The following is a 19,074-nucleotide window of genomic DNA, read 5'->3' on the forward strand; positions in this document are numbered from 1 at the left end:
CGTTTTTACACCATATATTGTAGAATTAAAACACTTTATACCCAAATGTCAAAAAAGTTACTCGAATCAATGAACAGCACTAATAAAGCCCCATTCTTACAGATCATTAACTAAAAAAAGTTGGTTTAGGGTTTAGTTACCCTTTAAATCAGTCAATCACAATTTCCCGACGGATCTGCCAGCAACATGTAAGTAACCATGTGTATTCTAATGCCTGATCTGCGATCAGTGATTTCTGATGTGTAATTATTCAAGTTCAGATATCTTTCTCTTAAAATCGTTCAATACTGTTTATGCATCAGTGACCAAACGATCAACTTCACATAATTTCTCGTAGTATTATGAAAAGAATCTTTTTTAAACTGTTATTAAATTATATACAGAAAGCAATCAAAGAACGATCAAATCGCCCAAGCTGTCAATCAAACAGCACAGCGCGAGCCGAGAGAGCTTATCTGGACACTTGCCAAACTCGTGATGAAATAATGACACTGTTACACTACACAACGAAGCTCTTACTGTGTATTCACATCGTGTTTGCATTGTGATTTGGTGTAAGCATTTGTGAGAGCGCAAAAATTGAGTTGCAATGATAAGATCTTTATTCACGCGATCAACAGACTGTCTGTCATCCGCTCAGTCAGTGCTCATCATGCTGCAACCTTTCATGTGATGGAATAGATTTAAATATAATGCTTTAAACGATTCTTTTCACGATTTGTTAATCTCAATAGCTGTAATAGTAAAAACAAGCAAAAATAGTTCATATGCAAGCATGTCAGCCAATCACAGCAGTGGGCGTTTGCACTGCAGTCTCACAGCAGACACGCCCCTTAAAACAGAGCGTTCAAATCTGAGGCTGAAATCAGGCTTGGAAAAATGGCTTTTATTTATAAATTATGACAATTTTTGATGTAAAAATCATACTAACATTATAAGGGCACCCCAGGCAACATTATAAAATAATAAAACAATCCAGTTAATGACCCCTTTAATACATTTATACATGACTATATTAATATAACAGTATTTTTAATATGCATACAGGCACATTTCTGCCAAAAAAGTTTGTTTTACTAAAGTTAATTCATAAGTTGTGGGGTGAAATGTCTTCTAACTGGTTTGTTCTCGGAACAATGTTTCGCCTGTTGTTGTTTTTTTTTTTTTTGCGTCAATATGTTGAGAATATCAGCGCTGTTTCATCTGGCTTTTTACAAGCTTAAATCACATAAGTTAGTCATCTGTGGGTTTATAGATAGAGAATTCTGCGCTGAATTGAAATGCTTCTCGGTGGATCGCGCATCTCTGCAAGGCAAGGCAAGTTTATTTATATAGCACATTTCATACACAATGGCAATTCAAAGTGATTTACATAGAAGAAATTAAAATAATAAAAAGAAATAAGAATAATTAAAACAGTTTAGAAAAATAAAAAATAAAATACAGTACAGTACAAACAGTCGGACGAACATTGGCACAGTGCTCATTCAGTAAATGCATAGCTAAACAGAAGTGTTTTGAGTCTGGATTTGAATGTGACTACAGTAGGAGCGAATCTGATCTCCTCTGGAAGCTGGTTCCAGCTGCGGCTGGCATAATAGCTAAAAGCAGATTCACCATACTTAGAGTGAACCCTTGGTATTTCTAGCTGATATGATCCTAGTGATCTGAGTGATCTGTTGGGTTTATATTCAGTGAGCATATCTGCAATGTATTGATGTCCTAGGCCATTGAATGATTTATATAGCAGTAATAATACTTTAAAGTCAGTCCTAAATGTAGGATTACATCTCTGTGTAATAACCTAATGTTCGCGTGATCGAGGTCAGCCCGCACAGCTGCTTTGTCCGCGATCGCTGTTTTTTGGGCCGAGCTAATAATGCGCTGCTCAGATCAAACAAGTTTTATTCCGCTTTTTGAGCGTTTGCCGTTTGATGTTTCTCATACGCAACGCAAATGACAGCGTACAATCAAAGAGAGTTGGGTAATTTTGTAGAGGCAAAAGTTCAAATTGAAACGTTTAGTTAAAAAGGTCGCAAAATTATACCATTCGAAGTCTGCAACCCCGACAGCAAGTTGGGGCTATTTATAGAATGTGTTTAGCGGGCAACTCACAGGCACCACGTTGGAGACCACTGCTATTCAAATATAATGTAAGCAAATTTAAAAGTGCAGCCTTATAAAACTAACTTTCTGTCAGTGGCTATAGGCCGACTCTTCTTCCTCAGTTGTTGTTTTTTACACGTAGCATATATGTGATCAATGCCCCTGCTGTTGGCTGTTCATATTGCTTTATTAGACTTTTTTTTTTTTTGTGCCGACGGCCCTCGGTTGGACGGCCGTTCTGGACTTTTCCAGAACGCACAGATTGTCAGTCCGTCCCTGCTGTTGAAGATGTCATTTGTAGTTAGTAATACAAGTAACTTGCCCAACTCTTATAATATCAGAGGTGAAACTGGAAGAACAGTATTTTATTCAACCTAATTTTAACACATACAACCTAATGTGACATATTAAATAACTAAAGCATCCAGTGTCTAGCAGTGCAGCAGCATTTTTGGCTGAGGGTATTCCTGGTATATATTAATGGCATTTTCCTTCCTGAGCCTGTTAAAAAGAAAAAGCTTAACATGAAATTCTGCAGTTGCGTTTAACTTTGCATGTGTATGGGAGAGCAACCGGTCCGAGAGCGCAGTGAAGTAAGTTTTAGGTTTGATATTCGCCGCATTTTGTAAAGGGACCATCTGCAAATTCCACTCACAGTCAAAAATATATAAACGTCCAGTCATTCATTCAAATGAACATACTTCCAAGGTTATAGTAAATGCCTAGTGGGCAGACTGACTAGCCTACTGTATGTCCAGCCAATTTCTCGATTGAACAGTACAGTTTTTTAAATTACTGTAAATTGTTTTTCTATTCATGTTGTAGTACGTTCCTAGTGATAGTCAGGTGAGATTTCGCATTATTCACCTGTAGTGAGTCACCAAAAACCCGTTTGGTTAATTACAGTAATTTTTGTATAAAAAAAATAATTGTTTAGTGTAAATAGGCTACATAAAGGGACGTATTGGGATGATTTCTTCTGTAGTAAGCTAGTCTAGTCACTAGGAACATACTACAACCATTTTGAACATGAAAAAACGCTTTTGGTGAATTACAGTATTTTTCTGCAGAATACAGGCTACATACATTAAGAGAAGAATTGTCCAAATTTTACTTGTAAGCCAGTCTTACAGGAACCTTCTAGGAGCTTTGGAATTTGAAAATGTCTGTTTTTAAATATTAAAAGTAATTTGCATTAAAACAAATTATACGTTTTAACGCAGATAGTGGAATTGGCAGACGTTCCCTTGTGCATCACGAGCTGTGGTTAGCGCGTTAAAGCATTCTCATGTAGAAATATGCAGCTACACACACGTAGGGCCAGTTGATTTTCAATTAATATTTCATGTCGATATACAATGGTTGCATATTGTTAAAACTCATCATAAGACTATATAACAGTGGCAAGGGTCAAGGGAAAACAAATGTCCTGCGAAAATCATCTTTAACATTTAAAAACAGACATTTTCAAATTCTATGATGTATATTATGTTTACAATGTGTAGTCAGATAAAAATGAGCCTATAATATGAACGCATCTGCGAAATTTCAGGTTTTTTTAACAGGAAGGAAAATGCCATTAATGTGAAACGCGCGTCGTGTTCATAGGCTCTTGTCTGTAGGCTATATACAGTAGTTTTCCTCCCATAGAGCATATTACAAAGAAAAAGCTTAACGCCAGTAAGACGGTGATATTTAAACTTAGTAGCCAATACGCCTTATTGAACATGCAACTCGCTATTGCACGTTAAGCGTTTTATAATGGTTTTCTATGGGTGTTGTTCATAATCTGATGTAATCTGTTTGCCTCTATAAAGTATGCTTTATTAATAAGGTAGGCCTATATTGTGTACTAAATTTGGTGCTTCAATATCACTCTCATTAAGCGTCTTAAATGGGGAAGAACGCTTGATTACGCTGCCGTTGTCTGTTTTAGCAGAATACTGCCATCTAGTGGTAGCAGGTTTTCTCAGACAGCTGTGTGTGGATCGTGCAAGGCGAAACTGGCGAAATGAAAGTCTCAAAACCCAAATGAATCAAATAGGATCGACTCAGAAACGAGTCAATGAATGCATGTGTCACAGGTCGGGGTGGGCAACTACAAGGAGATGACCCAGCCACACCGCTCTTGAATTTGGGACACCACTGTGAGGAGCCGATACCACGGGCTCACAGGCAGACAAAGGACAACCAGACTGAATAAGATTTAAAAAGGTTTTAATTAAAAAAGATACTAATTAAAAAGAAGTAAAGTTTCGACTTCTTGCAGCTAGCCCACACTGCACTGGCTTGCTCCTCTTCACGGGGCTCAGGCGAACAGAAAATAGTGGCTTCTTCAGCGAAGCTGAACTGGTTCTCTCCACGGGGTTCAGGCGGACAGAGAATGATGGCTTCTTCAGCGAAGCTGAACTGGTTCTTTCTTCAGCGAAGCTGAACTGGTTCTCTTCACGGGGCTCAGGCGGACAGAGAATGATGGCTTCTTCAGCGAAGCTGAACTGGATCTCTCGCTCAGGCAGACAGAAATGGATATCGTTGCTTCAACAAAGCCGAAGCGGGCACTACTGGAGACATAATAATACCAAAAGCGGTAAAAGAAAATCATCCACCGATTCATCTAATCAAAGAAGGAATGGAATGGAGTTCATCACTGGTTGATCTCATTCATTGGATTCCGAGACAGAAAAGATATTATTTTATAAACGGGCTGGATCTCCTCATGCCTTCGCTATGCACTCCCACTCGTGTTTCACTACAATCCACACAGAACAGCACACGTGATTATATCAATATATAGCACTGCAAATCTTCATAACTCACAGCTTAGGGCGTTGGCAGGGGTTTCCGATCCTCAGTTCTTCAATACAATCTCCTTAACATCCACAATAAAGCATAAGGTGTCCAATCCTCTCCAAAAGACAAGTTATAAGTCGTAAAGTTTCATCATACCATCCAAAACATCTATCACATCATCTAAGCAATGTATAACACTTATCTCTCCTTAATGATGAATTCCTGCTGATAGTTCGATCTCCATTCTCCAAGTATCCAATTCCTCTTCTCATCCAGAACAAACACACCAGCTGGAGCACCCGACTGACGAACCCACGTTGGCAGGGACACAAACGGCTGAAGCACACACTGGAAAACACACACAGAAGACGATCCAAAAGGAACAACTTCCAGACAACACTGACCTCGAAGGCGACACCCCCAAAAACCAACACCACTTTTGTATCTCTTCCTCTCCCTGTGATTTCCAGTTACCGCTGATTTGCGTCCTTCTCACACCTGGAATCAAACGTCAGTTAATGCTTTTGCCCGGAGTTACAGGAACCGGAGCGCTCTCGGGTCCCACGCCGAAAGCGCTCCCCCCGGAAATCATGACCGTGCACAAAGGTTCCGCCCTTTCGAACAAAAGTTCCGCCTCTTCATTCGTCACCCGTGACATCCCCCCCCACCAATCGGTTCTAGTCCCTAGGACCGGTTAACTTCAGACCATTCGCCATACCTTTCAGGGGGTCTACACCGAGTCTCACGTTGTGACCGTCGGGCCGGCGACGGCGGGGCTGCTTCAGCTGCCTCAGGCTCAGGGATTCTACGAAGCACAGCCCATCCTATATGCGGGAATACAGGAGCCACAGGAACTACGGGGGCCTTCTTAACCGGTCCTGCATAATTTGGACAAGGCCGGAGTAAATTTCGATGGAGCACTCATTCTGGACCCAGCCTTCCTTTCGGGATGGATCGTCTACACAGATAAGTCAAGCCCCTGCTGCCGTTCCACCACATACGGCGTGTTCTCCCATCGGTCACTGAGCTTTCCCTTCCCTTGGCGTCGGTTATCTCTCACCAAGACCCACTCTCCGGGCAACAAGGGAGCTTCTCGGGCTGTTCGATCATACAAGCGTTTGTTCTTGATTGCTGCTGCACTCAGGTGGTCCGTGACCCATTGGTAAGCATAGTGGAGTTGCTGATGATGTCGGCCCACCCACTCCGTCGTACTCTGAGCTCCCTCTACTGGCTGTGTCCCCAAGAGCATATCAACTGGTAAGCACATGTGCCTCCCGCACATTAAAAATGACGGGGCATACCCCGTTGTACTGTGCACGCTGTTATTATAGGCTTGTACCAAGGAGGGGAGGCATTCCGTCCACTGACTCTGCTGCTCGGCCTCCAGGGTTCCCAATAGACCCAGCAGGGTCTGATTGAACCCTTCACATCCCCCGTTGCCCTGGGGGTGATATGGGGTGGTATGAGTCTTTAGGCACCCGTACAGGCGGCTCAGCTCTTGGATGACCTTAGATTCAAAGTTAGGGCCCTGATCAGAATGAAGGGTCTCGGGGCATCCAAAGGGCTGAATTACTGTTTGCCACAACACATTTGCAGTTGTCACAGCTGTCTGATCTAAGGTAGGGGTGGCCCATGCGTACTTGGTAAACAAGTCCGTTACCACCAAGATGTTCTGAAAACGGTTCATCGGTCGACCCAGCGTCAAGAAATCCATCGCCACAATGTGTAACAGCACTCTAGGGCGTATAGGAACCAACAGAGCTTTTGCTTCTCTCCTTCTCTTAAAGAGCATACATCGGGGACAGCTCTGTACAAATGCCTCAACCGTCGCTTCCATTCCAGACCACTGGAAGTGTCTCCTCAATAAGGACAACGTCCTCTCCTGTCCTTGATGTCCAGTGTACATGTGGTAAGCTTGCAACAAAGTCGGGAGCTGTTCTTCTGGCGCTACCACCTGGTATGCTGTTTCCTGCAATACAGGGTCTTGAACTGGCCGACAAATCACTCCCTCTCGTAGACTGAGTCTCTTCCATTCAAAAAGTTTCTTCACCACCATAGTTTGGGCCTGCCTCTCCCCAGCTCCAGGCATGTAGCCTCGTTGCAGGTAAGAACGCACTTTTACCAGATCTCCGTTTCTACTCTGTTGCTCCTTCCACCGCTCGGGGTCCCATCCCCAGCTAGCGGGCACTCCATCCAGTCAGGTTCCAGGGGCCTCTACTGCCCCCACCATCAGTCCTTCTTCCGGCTCAAAAGAAAAGGGGCGACATCTGACTACGCTCACCAACCGCCGGAAGTCAGGACAATACATCGGCATTAGTATGCTCTCTGCCAGGCCAGTACTGAAGCTGGTAATCATAGTTGGCTAACTGGGCCACCCAGTGCTGTTCCACTGCCCCCAACTTAGCGGTCCGTAGGTGGACCAAAGGATTATTATCGGTCACCACCGTCACTTTAGCTCCCCACAAGTAATCTTTGAACTTCTCACTCATAGCCCATTTTACTGCCAAAAGCTCTATCTTGAAGGAACTGTAATTGGAGGCATTTCGTTCTGCTGGATGCAGGCTCCGACTGGCATAGGCAATGACTCTCTCAACTCCTTGTTGTCGCTGCGCTAAAACTGCTCCCAATCCTGCATTGCTGGCGTCGGTGTACAAGATAAACGGTTGGGTGTAATCGGCGTAGGCTAGAATGCAAGAGCTCCTGCTTGAGATGTTGGAATGCCGCTTCACATGCCGTATCCCAATTCACAGATGGAGATCTTCGACCATGAGGGTGCCCCGTGCCCTCAAGAAGGCGGTTTAAAGGTTTTGCGATCCCAGAGAAGCCTTTGATGAAGCGTCGATAGTACCCCACGAAGCCCAGAAAGGACCTTACTTGGCGGACAGTTCTCGGTGGTTCCCAACTCTGGACAGCGGACACTTTCTCTGGATCTGGGGAAACTCCTGCAGCACTGGGCGCAGCCAGGGCCTCCCTCCTGGCTTCCCCCTCTAGGGAGCCCAAAACAAACTGTCTTCTGTGTGTCACTCAACCCTTGGAGACTTGCCAGGTACTCCATTTGTGTTTTCCAGTCCGGGGGACTCAACTCAGATCCCGGTCCTCCATAACGTTGTGCCCAGGGGGCGCCCATAAACACCGGCATAACTTGAGGTCTTACGACTCTCACCTCTTCGTCTGCCATGACGAACCTGTGGCCGCTACAACTCACAGTGATAATCCTGCCGACTACGCCACTTTACTGTCACAGGTCGGGGTGGGCAAATACAAGGAGACCAGCTGCACCCCTCTTGAATTTGGGACACCACTGTGAGGAGCCGATACCACGGGCACACAGGCAGACAAAGGACAACCAGACTGATTGAGATTTAAAAAGGTTTTATTTCATTAAAATAGATACTAATTAAAAAGAAGGAAAGTTTTGACTTCTTGCAGCTAGCCCACACTGCACTGGCTTGCTCCTCTTCACGGGGCTCAGGCGAACAGAGAATAGTGGCTTCTTCAGCGAAGCTGAACTGGTTCTCTCCACGGGGTTCAGGCGGACAGAGAATGATGGCTTCTTCAGCGAAGCTGAACTGGTTCTTTCTTCAGTGAAGCTAAACTGGTTCTTTCTTCAGCGAAGCTGAACTGGTTCTTTCTTCAGCGAAGCTGAACTGGTTCTCTTCACGGGGCTCAGGCGGACAGAGAATGGTGGCTTCTTCAGCGAAGCTGAACTGGTTCTCTTCACGGGGCTCAGGCGGACAGAGAATGGTGGCTTCTTCAGCGGAGCTGAACTAGTTCTCTTCACGGGGCACAAGCGGACAGAGAATGGTGGCTTCTTCAGCAGAGCTGAACTGGTTCTCTTCACGGGGCTCAGGCGGACAGAGAATGGTGGCTTCTTCAGCGAAGCTGAACTAGTTCTCTTCACGGGGCTCAGGCGGACAGAGAATGGTGGCTTCTTCAGCGGAGCTGAACTGGTTCTCTTCACGGGGCTCAGGCGGACAGAGAATGGTGGCTTCTTCAGTGAAGCTGAACTGGTTCTCTTCACAGGGCTCAGCCGGAAAGAGAATGGTGGCTTCTTCAGTGAAGCTGAACTGGTTCTCTTCACGGGGCTCAGGCGGACAGAAATGGATATCGTTGCTTCAACAAAGCCGAAGCGGGCACTACTGGAGACATAATACCAAAAGCGGTAAAAAGAAAATCATCCACTGATTCATCTAATCAAAGAAGTAATGGAAAGGAGTTCACCACTGGTTGATCTCATTCATTGGATTCCAAGACAGAAAAGATATTATTTTCATAAACGGGCTGGATCTCCTCGTGCCTTCGCTATGCACTCCCACTCGTGTTTCACTACAATCCACACAGAACAGCACACGTGATTATATCAATATATAGCACTGCAAATCTTCATAACTCACAGCTTAGGGCGTTGGGAGGGGTTTCCGATCCTCAGTTCTTCAATACAATCTCCTTAACATCCACAATAAAGCATAAGGTGTCCAATCCTCTCCAAAAGACAAGTTATAAGTCGTAAAGTTTCATCGTACCTTCTAAAACATCTATCACATCACAATCCAAGTAATGTATAACACTTATCTCTCCTTAATGATGAATTCCTACTGATAGTTCGATCTCCATTCTCCAAGTATCCAATTCCTCTTCTCATCCAGAACAAACAAACCAGCTGGAGCACCCGACTGACGAACCCACGTTGGCAGGGACACAAACGGCTGAAGCACACACTGGAAAACACACACAGAAGACGATCCAAAAGGAACAACTTCCAGACAACACTGACCTCGAAGGCGACACCCCCAAAAACCAACACCACTGTTCAGAATATGAAGCCCTTTTGTATCTCTTCCTCTCCCTGTGATTTCCAATCACTGCTGATTTGCGTCCTTCTCACACCTGGAATCAATCGTCAGTTAATGCTTTTGCCCGGAGTTACAGGAACCGGAGCACTCTCGGGTCCCACGCCGAAAGCGCTCCCCTCCGGAAATCATGACCGTGCACAAAGGTTCCGCCCTTTCGAACAAAAGTTCCGCCTCTTCATTCGTCACCCGTGACACACATGTGTCGCCTCATCCTCACTTGTTGCATGCACAAATTCTGGCCTACATTAATACAAAATCGAGGTTTTGTATTAACAACTATGTCTCTGTTTGTATAAAATGCTGCACATTCATGTGATTTGGGATTTTGCACACACAAGTTGTATTGCATTAGTTTAAATGTAGTGATGCACATTTGTGAATTTGTCAAATAGATGGGTAGTTGTGCACACATTAATAGTTAGCACCAGGCCTATTCATTTGTTTGTGTGTGGGTTGTGAAGTGCTTAAAAACCATGAAAAGAAAGTCTCAAAATACAAATGAATCAAATGAGATCGACTCAGAAAAGACGTCAATGAATGCACGCGTGTCACCTGATCCACACATGCACATCTTCTTTGTTGCATGCGCAAATTATGATACACTAATACAAAAGAAAACCCTTGTATTCACAAAAATGTCTCTATTTGTACAAATTGCTTCACATTCATTAAATTTAGAATTTTGCACACACAAGTTGAAAGGCATGGATAAAACATTTCTGCAACATGTATCAAATTCATTGATAAGTGTGCTTGCACGTGTTAATCATTTTGATACTATAAACATCCCATAATTCTGGAGAGTGTGTTGTTTGCTTTAAGTCAGGAAAAATACTATGATTTAAAACTTCTGCTTTTTATGCTGGTATGTTTTATGTTCATTTATTAATATATATCATAATGATCACTGATATATACTTGTGTTTCAGGAACCAGTGGAGTAAATGTGTTCTTCAGTTCTGGTGAAAATGTGCGTCTGTCCTGTAATAATGCTCTTTCTGACTGCAAATCAACTACATGGACCTACTCTAACAGATTCAGCCATTCAGTAGTAGTTGAACTGATTACTAAAGGGATAAAGAAGAAAGACACAGAGAGACATGAGAGACTGAGTCTGGAGTCTGACTGCTCTCTGAACATCAAGAACGTCACAGAAGAAGATTATGGATCTTACACCTGCAGACAATATGTGAAAGAACAGAAACAAACTGAATCATCTGTTTATCTGCATGTTCTTCATGGTAAGTTTATGATTATGTGGTCAATTTAAAAAGGGCAGATTCTCCCTTTAAACTCAGATGATGATTGAAGAGTCTATGATTTGTGTCTTGCGTTCAGTTTCAGTGTCTCCATCATCATCATCATCATCATCATCATCATCCTCACAGACTGAGATCAGTCCAGGCCGCTCTGTGACTCTCTCCTGTCAGTTGTATTTATATACTGGATTCTCCTGTGATTATTTGGTCAGTTATGAGGGAATTGAGCTGTTGTGGGTGAATCAGGCTGGTGTTGATCTGAAGACAGACTCCAGATATCAAATATCATCAACATCAGATCAAGATCACTGTTTCATCATCACTCTGACTACAACACTCCTGAATGAAGATGACAACAGAGAGTGGAGATGTCAGCTTGGTCGCGGAAATCAAGTCGAGACCTCAGTCAGATACACTGTCAAGTATTCAGGTGAGAAAACAGTGTTAGAAGACCCTCATAATGTCAGTAACACTAAGGTCTATCAGTATCACTGAACCAGAACAAACTGAGGGAACAAAAGCTTCTTTGACTCTCACAGAAGAGTAACTCAAAGCATTGCTTCAAACTAATGAACTGCAGTGAAGTAACAGTCCAAAACGTGATGCTGGAAATAATAAAGGAATTGAAACTTGACAGCAAAAATATTAACTTTTTATGTAATGTGATGATCAAAGTTAAAATATGATGGTCATATTGTACAGTATTAATGATCTGAACTAACATTCATCTTCACAGCTCAAGCTGATTCAACAACAGCAGTAAATCCAGTCCACATCACACACTCTCAGGATCCCTCAACTATAAACACACACGTTTCTAAAGGTACATCATCACTGTCTTTCTCACATCAGTGCTTTTTGGTGCATAATGCTAGAGTTATCTTCAGCGTTAACTCATCAAAATATGACTGTCATATTCTACAGTATGATTGTTACATTGAGTTGTTGTTTTAGTTTCATTTCATGGACTTTTATGGTGTGTCCCAATTAGCGTACTTATGCATATTCTAGGACATGTTTAGTATAAACAGTGAGAGTAGTGTGTTCATATAACACTCCGGTGAATCTGACTGCAGTAGATGTGAAAGATATGTATAAAAATGATGTTTTTTAAGCCAGCGCAAATACCTGTGTTCACATCCTGTTTTCGGTTGAAGCCCAAAGTAGTCGATTGCCGAGTTCACGCGCATAGGTTTAGTTACCAATGATCACGCGCGTGAACTCGGCAATCGACTACTTTGGGCTTCAACCGAAAACAGGATGTAAACACAGGTATTTGCGCTGGCTTAAATAACATCATTTTTATACATATCTTTCACATCTACTGCAGTCAGATTCACTCGTGTTCACTCTGAAGGAATCACTCACATTTTCTGTGCACTTGTAATGACACATCAAGGATGTTAAGAGGCTAAAAGCAGGTTTAAAACTTGCCCCATTGAAGTCAACAGAGTGCAAATTTTTAAAATAGAATAACTCGGTGTAGGCAACACCGATTTTTGTCGTTGTTCTCTGTATTGACAGCACTCCAAATGTACAAAAAAATGAGCTCAATGTTAAAATTGACCGGAGTTCTCCTTTAATGAGAAATTTAACAGGTGTTCCTAATAATCCTTTAGGTGAGTGTATAAAGGCTATCATGATCATTTTGCCAACAATGAACCATGGATTTGTTTAGTTTATAATACGTTTTATTTTTAACTTAAACAAATACAACATATAACATTCAAAACTCATCAGCTTAGACTGCATTTGAAGAAAAATAAACACAACAGTTTTCTGTAGGCTTGTGCGAACTTATTCAATAGAATTAGACTTCTAGAATGTTCTTTCCAGTGCAAAAAATATATATTTTTAATTTAAATAGACAACATTTTAAGGACGTGTAGTGCAAATATCTTTATATAAGTATACTTCCATTATAGTTAACTTTCTTTCCAGTGCAAAACAATAATACATAAAAAACAGCTAATAAAGAAAATATAAAATATTGCACTCAAATACTGCATTCAAGCAATTCAAGTCATTTTTACATTTCCCGCTGTTGTCACTTGTCGTCATCGTTGCTACGATACGTGACTTACAATGACTGAAACGAACAATTAAAAGGGCATTCTCTGATGATGTTCCAAGATGTTAAAAACGCTACGCTGATCATAGACAAACAGGGGAAAAATTAGTATCTACCGCACCGTCGGGTTTCTTTTCTTATCATAGCCTACAAATGTCTTCGTTCATAGTCTGACATATATTAGAAGCTATGTGTCTGTCATGGATTTGCACTGATTCTCCAAAAAAACAGAACAAAGTGCGTTCCGTATCAGTTCAATACGGAACAAGACTTTTATGTGTCAAATACGGGACGATTCCGTATTATACGGAATGTTGGCAACCCTACTGTAACCTACAGTACAGGGCTGCGTTCTCCGAAACTACCTTAACGCTACGTCGTTCTTAAGTTGTACCTTAAGAAGTACCTTATCGTTAATACGTGTTTTCCGAAACCTTCTTAGTTAAGTATACCTTCTGTAAGTCATACGTTCGTAAGGTTGGTCTGGAGCGCTCTTAGCTTTACCTTATCGTTGCTGACGGTTCATACCGCTAGTGGCCACCACTACGCAAAAAGCTTTTTTACATCGCAGTTTAATTACACATAGAAAATTTTATATGAACATTTAATATAAAATCTGATTTAGTATTAAAATGACATTTTTACTTTACTTTAAAATTTTACACATAAAATACTTAAGTTGTTATAGCCTACACCCAGTGTATGGAAGTGTTTTCATTAATAAAGTTTCCATACACTAATGGTTGTTAGCTTTTTTAATTACTATCCTAAGGCACATCAGCTGGTGAACCATTTGACAGAAACGGCTTAGGAGTCTATATAAAGAAAGATGAGTTTACACAAACTTTATAGCTATGGCAGCGAGACAGCGAGTACTTGTTTTAAATCAAAGACGGCGCCGTCCGCGGAGCCAGTTAGTGTATGTCAACTACTTTATAAGAGAACACTTTAGTCCACTGACTACCATGTCAGAAGAGACCATTGTAAAAAAATTCCGCCTGCCACGGGAGCAAATTCTGCAGCTCTTGCATCTTGTTGGCCCAGATTTGTCAAGACAAACTCGACGGAGCTACCCCCTCAGCCCCGAAATTCAGCTGCTGGGGGCTCTTCGTTTTTTTGCCGTGGGGAGTTTTCTGGAGGTTGTTGGGGATGGATATGGGCTGAGTAAGACCTCAGTGTGGCTGTGCGTTCACTCAGTCACAAACGTACTGCTTCGCCACGCCACTGATTACATACGTATGCCTTTCACAATGCACGAAGTGATGGAGACACATCAAGGCTTCCATGCCATTGCGGGTATCCCGCGAGTAATTGGCCTTGTGGACGGGACACTTATTCCCATCTCCAACCCATCAGCACTCGACCAGGCCTTCATTTGTCGCAAGGGCTTCGCAGCTATCAATGTCCAAGTGGTAGTTGATCACAGGGGAGTGATTACAGACGTAGTGGCAAAGTGGCCTGGTAGCACACACGACAGCTTTGTGTGGGCCAATTCAGCGGTGGGTCAAGATGCAGAAAGAAGAGTTTTTGGGCAGAGCATTTTTTTAGGAGACAGCGGCTACCCCCTAAGAACATACCTTCTTAATCCAGTCACCAACCCCACCACGCAGTCTGAGCACAGTTACAACGCTGCACATGCTCGTACCCGCAACTTGGTGGAGCGCTCGATTGGGCGCTGGAAGATGCGTTTCCGTTGCCTTCATAAATCTGCTGGAGGGTTGCGTCTGAAGCCACAAAGATGTTGTGCAGTAGTAGTAGCTACAGCCATGCTACACAACATTGCAGTTACTGGAGGTGCAGCTTTGCCAGAAGAGGTGGAAGAAGAGGAGGAAGAGGAAGCAGGTTTCCACAACCCACCTGAATTACGAGATGCCCTACACGCTGCTGGTGTGCAAACGAGGCACCAAATGATTCACTCTATTTTTGGTTAATATTTTTTCAAGCAATTTCTTTGTTTAAATCGACCACTCAGATTCCTCCTTTATTTGTGTGTTTCTCTAATAAATTTAAGTTGTGCACACAGTTCATTTGTCACCTATTCCCATGCCATTTCACTTAAATGCTGAAACCCCAATCACCTTATTTTTTTACTTTAGTACTTCAAAAGGTGGTGTCACAATACCTAGGCTACCCGATCTCCTTGCGCTGTGTACCTACTATAGCATGTGTGCTATTTGTACTTACAATTGGCTTTGCATGCATATATAAAAAAAATAATAATAATACACAGCATTAACCTCGTAGTGAAAATTGATAATGTGGATACGGGTGTATTATATACTTGGGAAAAAGTGTCACTCATAAGTTGCTTTTTGCATGCCTAAAAACACCCCAATTAAAAGTAATGTAAACTTCTTACACACACTTTCATGAGATGGAAAAGGATATTTCCTTTAAAGATGATCTGCAAACCCAACATTGATGACAACAGTTTTGCTTTTAATCGTGTTTTATTTGAAAATACTTTTGAAAGTAAATTTGAAAAGGCACACCACAGAAAACAGAAAAATGTGAATAAGCCTGTTACTGGGTTGGCGATGGTTCACCTGTAACGTAAAAGAATAGTTAGATTAAAAACAACTTGACACTCTCCCAAACATCATAAAACCTTACCTTGATCTGGGAGTATTATTGGAACGGAAATTGATGGCCTTTGAAACTGTGCCTCGGACAAAGCATACTACTTTTCCATAATATGAAGCTTTGCCTTTTCCACCTCCAGCGTGGCTCGGGCGATGTCGTTTGCCTCTTGTAGCCCTTGCTCGATTCCCCGCAGAAGTTGTAGTTTCTCTTTTTCTAGCTTCACCAGCTCATCACTGCAGTCGCATCGGATTAAAGGACACTTTCTGGAGCCGGATTGCTAGTGCTGGGCTACCTCAGTCAATGGTAGTGAAGGTGCGGACAGGTGTGGTGACGCCGGTGCTGAAGAAGCGCTGTCACTGCTGGCAGGGGAAGAGGGTGTGTTGGGTCGAGGAGGTAAAGATGAAGTGCTCTGCGGCAATGTATCCACACCTGCTCTCAGATCAATCCCCCCTGAGATACCCTGTGAGGCCGCTTCTCCGAGGATTGCCAGGGCCCTTTCCTCATCGCGACTGAGTGCAGGCACAGAGCTGGGTCCCCCACCAGTACTTTCCCTGTCTCTCCGGACTGCTGCGCCTCTCGCTTTGGCCAATTTCATGGCTATGCTTTCCCAGAGTTCTTTTTTTTTTTTTTTTTGGAGACCGTTGTGCAGAAACTAGCGAATAATACACCTTTGTGGTGTTCCACCTCATCCAGCAGTATAGACATTTCGGAAGCAGTGAAGCTGGGCAATCTCTTTTTGCGGACTTTTTTTCCCGACATAGTGAATGTCGGTATGTCTCTCATGTTTGCGCTTTTATTGAGGAAATCATCCAATTACACAAATGAGCGATTTACGCCAATAATGTGATACGGCTGGTGGATAATCAGCATACGTTGTGGAGAACATTAACACACTTATGGCCGTGAGGGTTTGGGATTGCACACTTGCTAAATTATAAACACATACTCATATTTATTTCTGCATGTACATATTTCAGTGAGCCCCGATAAATGCAGTTTGTACTATTTCTAAAACGCTTCTTTATAAAGAACGTCTCGGTTACGGATGTAACCCTCGTTCCCTGAGTAGGGAACGGAGACGTTACGTCGGATGACGACGATTGGGGTTTCGCTTAGAAGCCTATCACCTTCGAGTATATAAAACGAGCCAATGGCAATGAAATGCCATGGGTCTGCGGAATTTGCATAGCGTATCTCCACCCACCGCAGGGGGTATATAAGGAAGTACGCTGGCAACATGCAGATATGTCTTCGCTGAGGAGTCGAAACTGGACCCAGGCGTTTTTCAGCGATACAGCGGAAGTGGCAGGAAGACGTAACGTCTCCGTTCCCTACTCAGGGAACGAGGGTTACATCCGTAACCGAGACGTTCCCTTTCGTGGTCACTCCGAGTTACGTCGGATGACGACGATTGGGGTTCCAGTCTAATCACGCCACCTCGGCTGTCATCCAGTGCCCTGCGTAAGTCTGAGCTCCCTGTTGTGAGACTAGCACGAACGAAGGAGTCCTACCTAACACAGGAATACCAAGGTACACTGGGAAGCATATCTCAGGAGAAATATGCAATTACGCACAACAAATAAGGGGGGGACTTGAGAGACACATATGATCCAGAGGGATGCATATGGAGTATCACTGAGGTGTCCAGCCGCAGGTGGAATATTTAAACCCCAGGGGTGGCAAGGTGGCTTGCCAAGGGAAAGACACACGCTCAAAAGAGACTTACAGTGGAATACACATGTGGGGGTCGCCCAGAGGGGGGACCATGCACATGGAGGCACCTAGTCAAGCGCAAAAGCTGCGTTATGGCAGATTGGCATAACTCAGGCGTTGACGTAACCAGTGCTGGAGGAAACTCAGAGCTTATCAGACTCACCTGAGAAGATAATCGCACGTATCCCGTCCGTGGAGAGGAATGGCGAGCAAGCGAAGACACCTGAGCAGAATCTAGTACCGGCTTGTTGAAGCGAGTACATGGGAAGAAACTGGCTCTACTCGGAGATTATAGAATCTCGCGAATGTGTTGGGTGTCGCCCAGCCTGCAGCTCTACAAATGTCTGTTAGCGAGGCGCCATGCACTAGAGCCCAAGAGGAAGCCACACTACGAGTGGAGTGGGCTTTCACACCAAGGGGGCATTGACGACCTTGCTGCTGGTATGCCAAAGCGATGGCGTCCACTATCCAGTGAGACAACCTTTGCTTAGAGAGAGCCTTTCTCTTCAGCTTCCCACCATAACAGACAAAGAGCTGGTCTGAGGTCCTGAAACACCACGTTCTGTCTACGTAAGCACGAAGGGCGCGTACTGGGCAGAGCAGTGCCAAGGCTGGGTCTGCCTCCTCCAAGGGCAGCGCTTGCAGGTTCACTACTTGGTCTTGAAAGGGTGTGGTAGGAACCTTGGGCACGTATCCAGGCCGGGGTCTCAGGATCACGTGAGAGTTAGCCGGCCCGAATTCCAGGCACGCTTCGTCAACCGAAAATACCTGCAGGTCCCCTACCCTCTTGATGGAGGCCAATGCAACCAGGAGCGCTGTCTTCATAGACAGGAACTGATTGCAAAGGCTCATTGCAAAGATTGCAAAGGCTCAAATGGAGCACTCTGCAGGGCAGTTAGAACCACTGAGAGGTCCCAAGAGGGTACGAGGGGAGGACGAGGAGGATTCAGTCTCCTCGCTCCCCTCAGGAACCTGATGATCAGGTCGTGCCTTCCCAGAGACTTACCATCAACTGCATCGTGATGTGCGGCAATGGCGGCAACATACACTTTCAGGGTGGAGGGAGACAGCCTTCGCTCCAACCCTTCTTGCAGGAAGGAAAGCACGACACTGATCGGGCATTTCGGGGGTTCTTGATGTTTAGAAGAACACCAGTTGAAAAAGAGGTTCCACTTCAACGCATAGAGATGTCTCGTGGACGATGCTCTAGCGGAAGTGATGGTAGCCACCACCGCAGGTGGTAGGGTACTCAAACCTGCCTCGTCCCGTCCAGGAGCCACACGTGGAGGTTCCAAAGATCGGGACGAGGGTGCCAAAGGGTGCCCCGTCCCTGAGAAAGGAGGTCCTTCCACAGAGGAATTGGCCAGGGAGGTGCTGTCGCGAGGAGTACTAGTTCGGAGAACCAGGTCCGGTTGTGCCAATACGGGGCAACCAAAATGACCTGCTCCTCATCCTCCCTGATCTTGCGCAAGGTCTGCGCAAGAAGGCTCACTGGGGGAAACGCATACTTGCGTAGGCCCCGCGGCCAGCTGTGCGCCAGTGCATCTGTGCCGAGCGTGCCCTCGGTCAGGGAATAGTACAGGTCGCAGTGGGACGAGTCGCAGGAGGCAAACAGGTCTACCTGTGCGTCGCCAAACTGATCCCAAATCAGCTGGACCGACTGGGGATGGAGTCTCCATTCTCCAGCGAGAGGCCGAAG

General features: G+C 44.1%; 2 protein-coding genes across 2 annotated transcripts in view; both read left to right on the top strand.

The window, feature by feature from the left end:
* LOC308700561 (CD276 antigen homolog) overlaps nucleotides 1-19,074 on the top strand; it is a 1,553,888-nt gene that overhangs the window by 1,381,073 nt on the left and 153,741 nt on the right. The gene's annotated exons all lie outside the window — the stretch shown is intronic.
* The window catches only part of LOC308693402 (uncharacterized protein), a 34,030-nt gene that overhangs the window by 3,449 nt on the left and 11,507 nt on the right, over nucleotides 1-19,074 (top strand). Inside the window, exons 2-4 of the mRNA XM_081370289.1 lie at nucleotides 10,679-10,990; nucleotides 11,088-11,438; nucleotides 11,745-11,831. Coding sequence (XP_081226415.1) covers nucleotides 10,679-10,990; nucleotides 11,088-11,438; nucleotides 11,745-11,831 — 750 coding nt within the window. The remainder of the gene's footprint in view (nucleotides 1-10,678; nucleotides 10,991-11,087; nucleotides 11,439-11,744; nucleotides 11,832-19,074) is intronic.

The sequence above is a fragment of the Scardinius erythrophthalmus genome (assembly GCF_964197995.2).
Source record: "Scardinius erythrophthalmus genome assembly, chromosome: 1".
NCBI lineage: Eukaryota > Metazoa > Chordata > Actinopteri > Cypriniformes > Leuciscidae > Scardinius > Scardinius erythrophthalmus.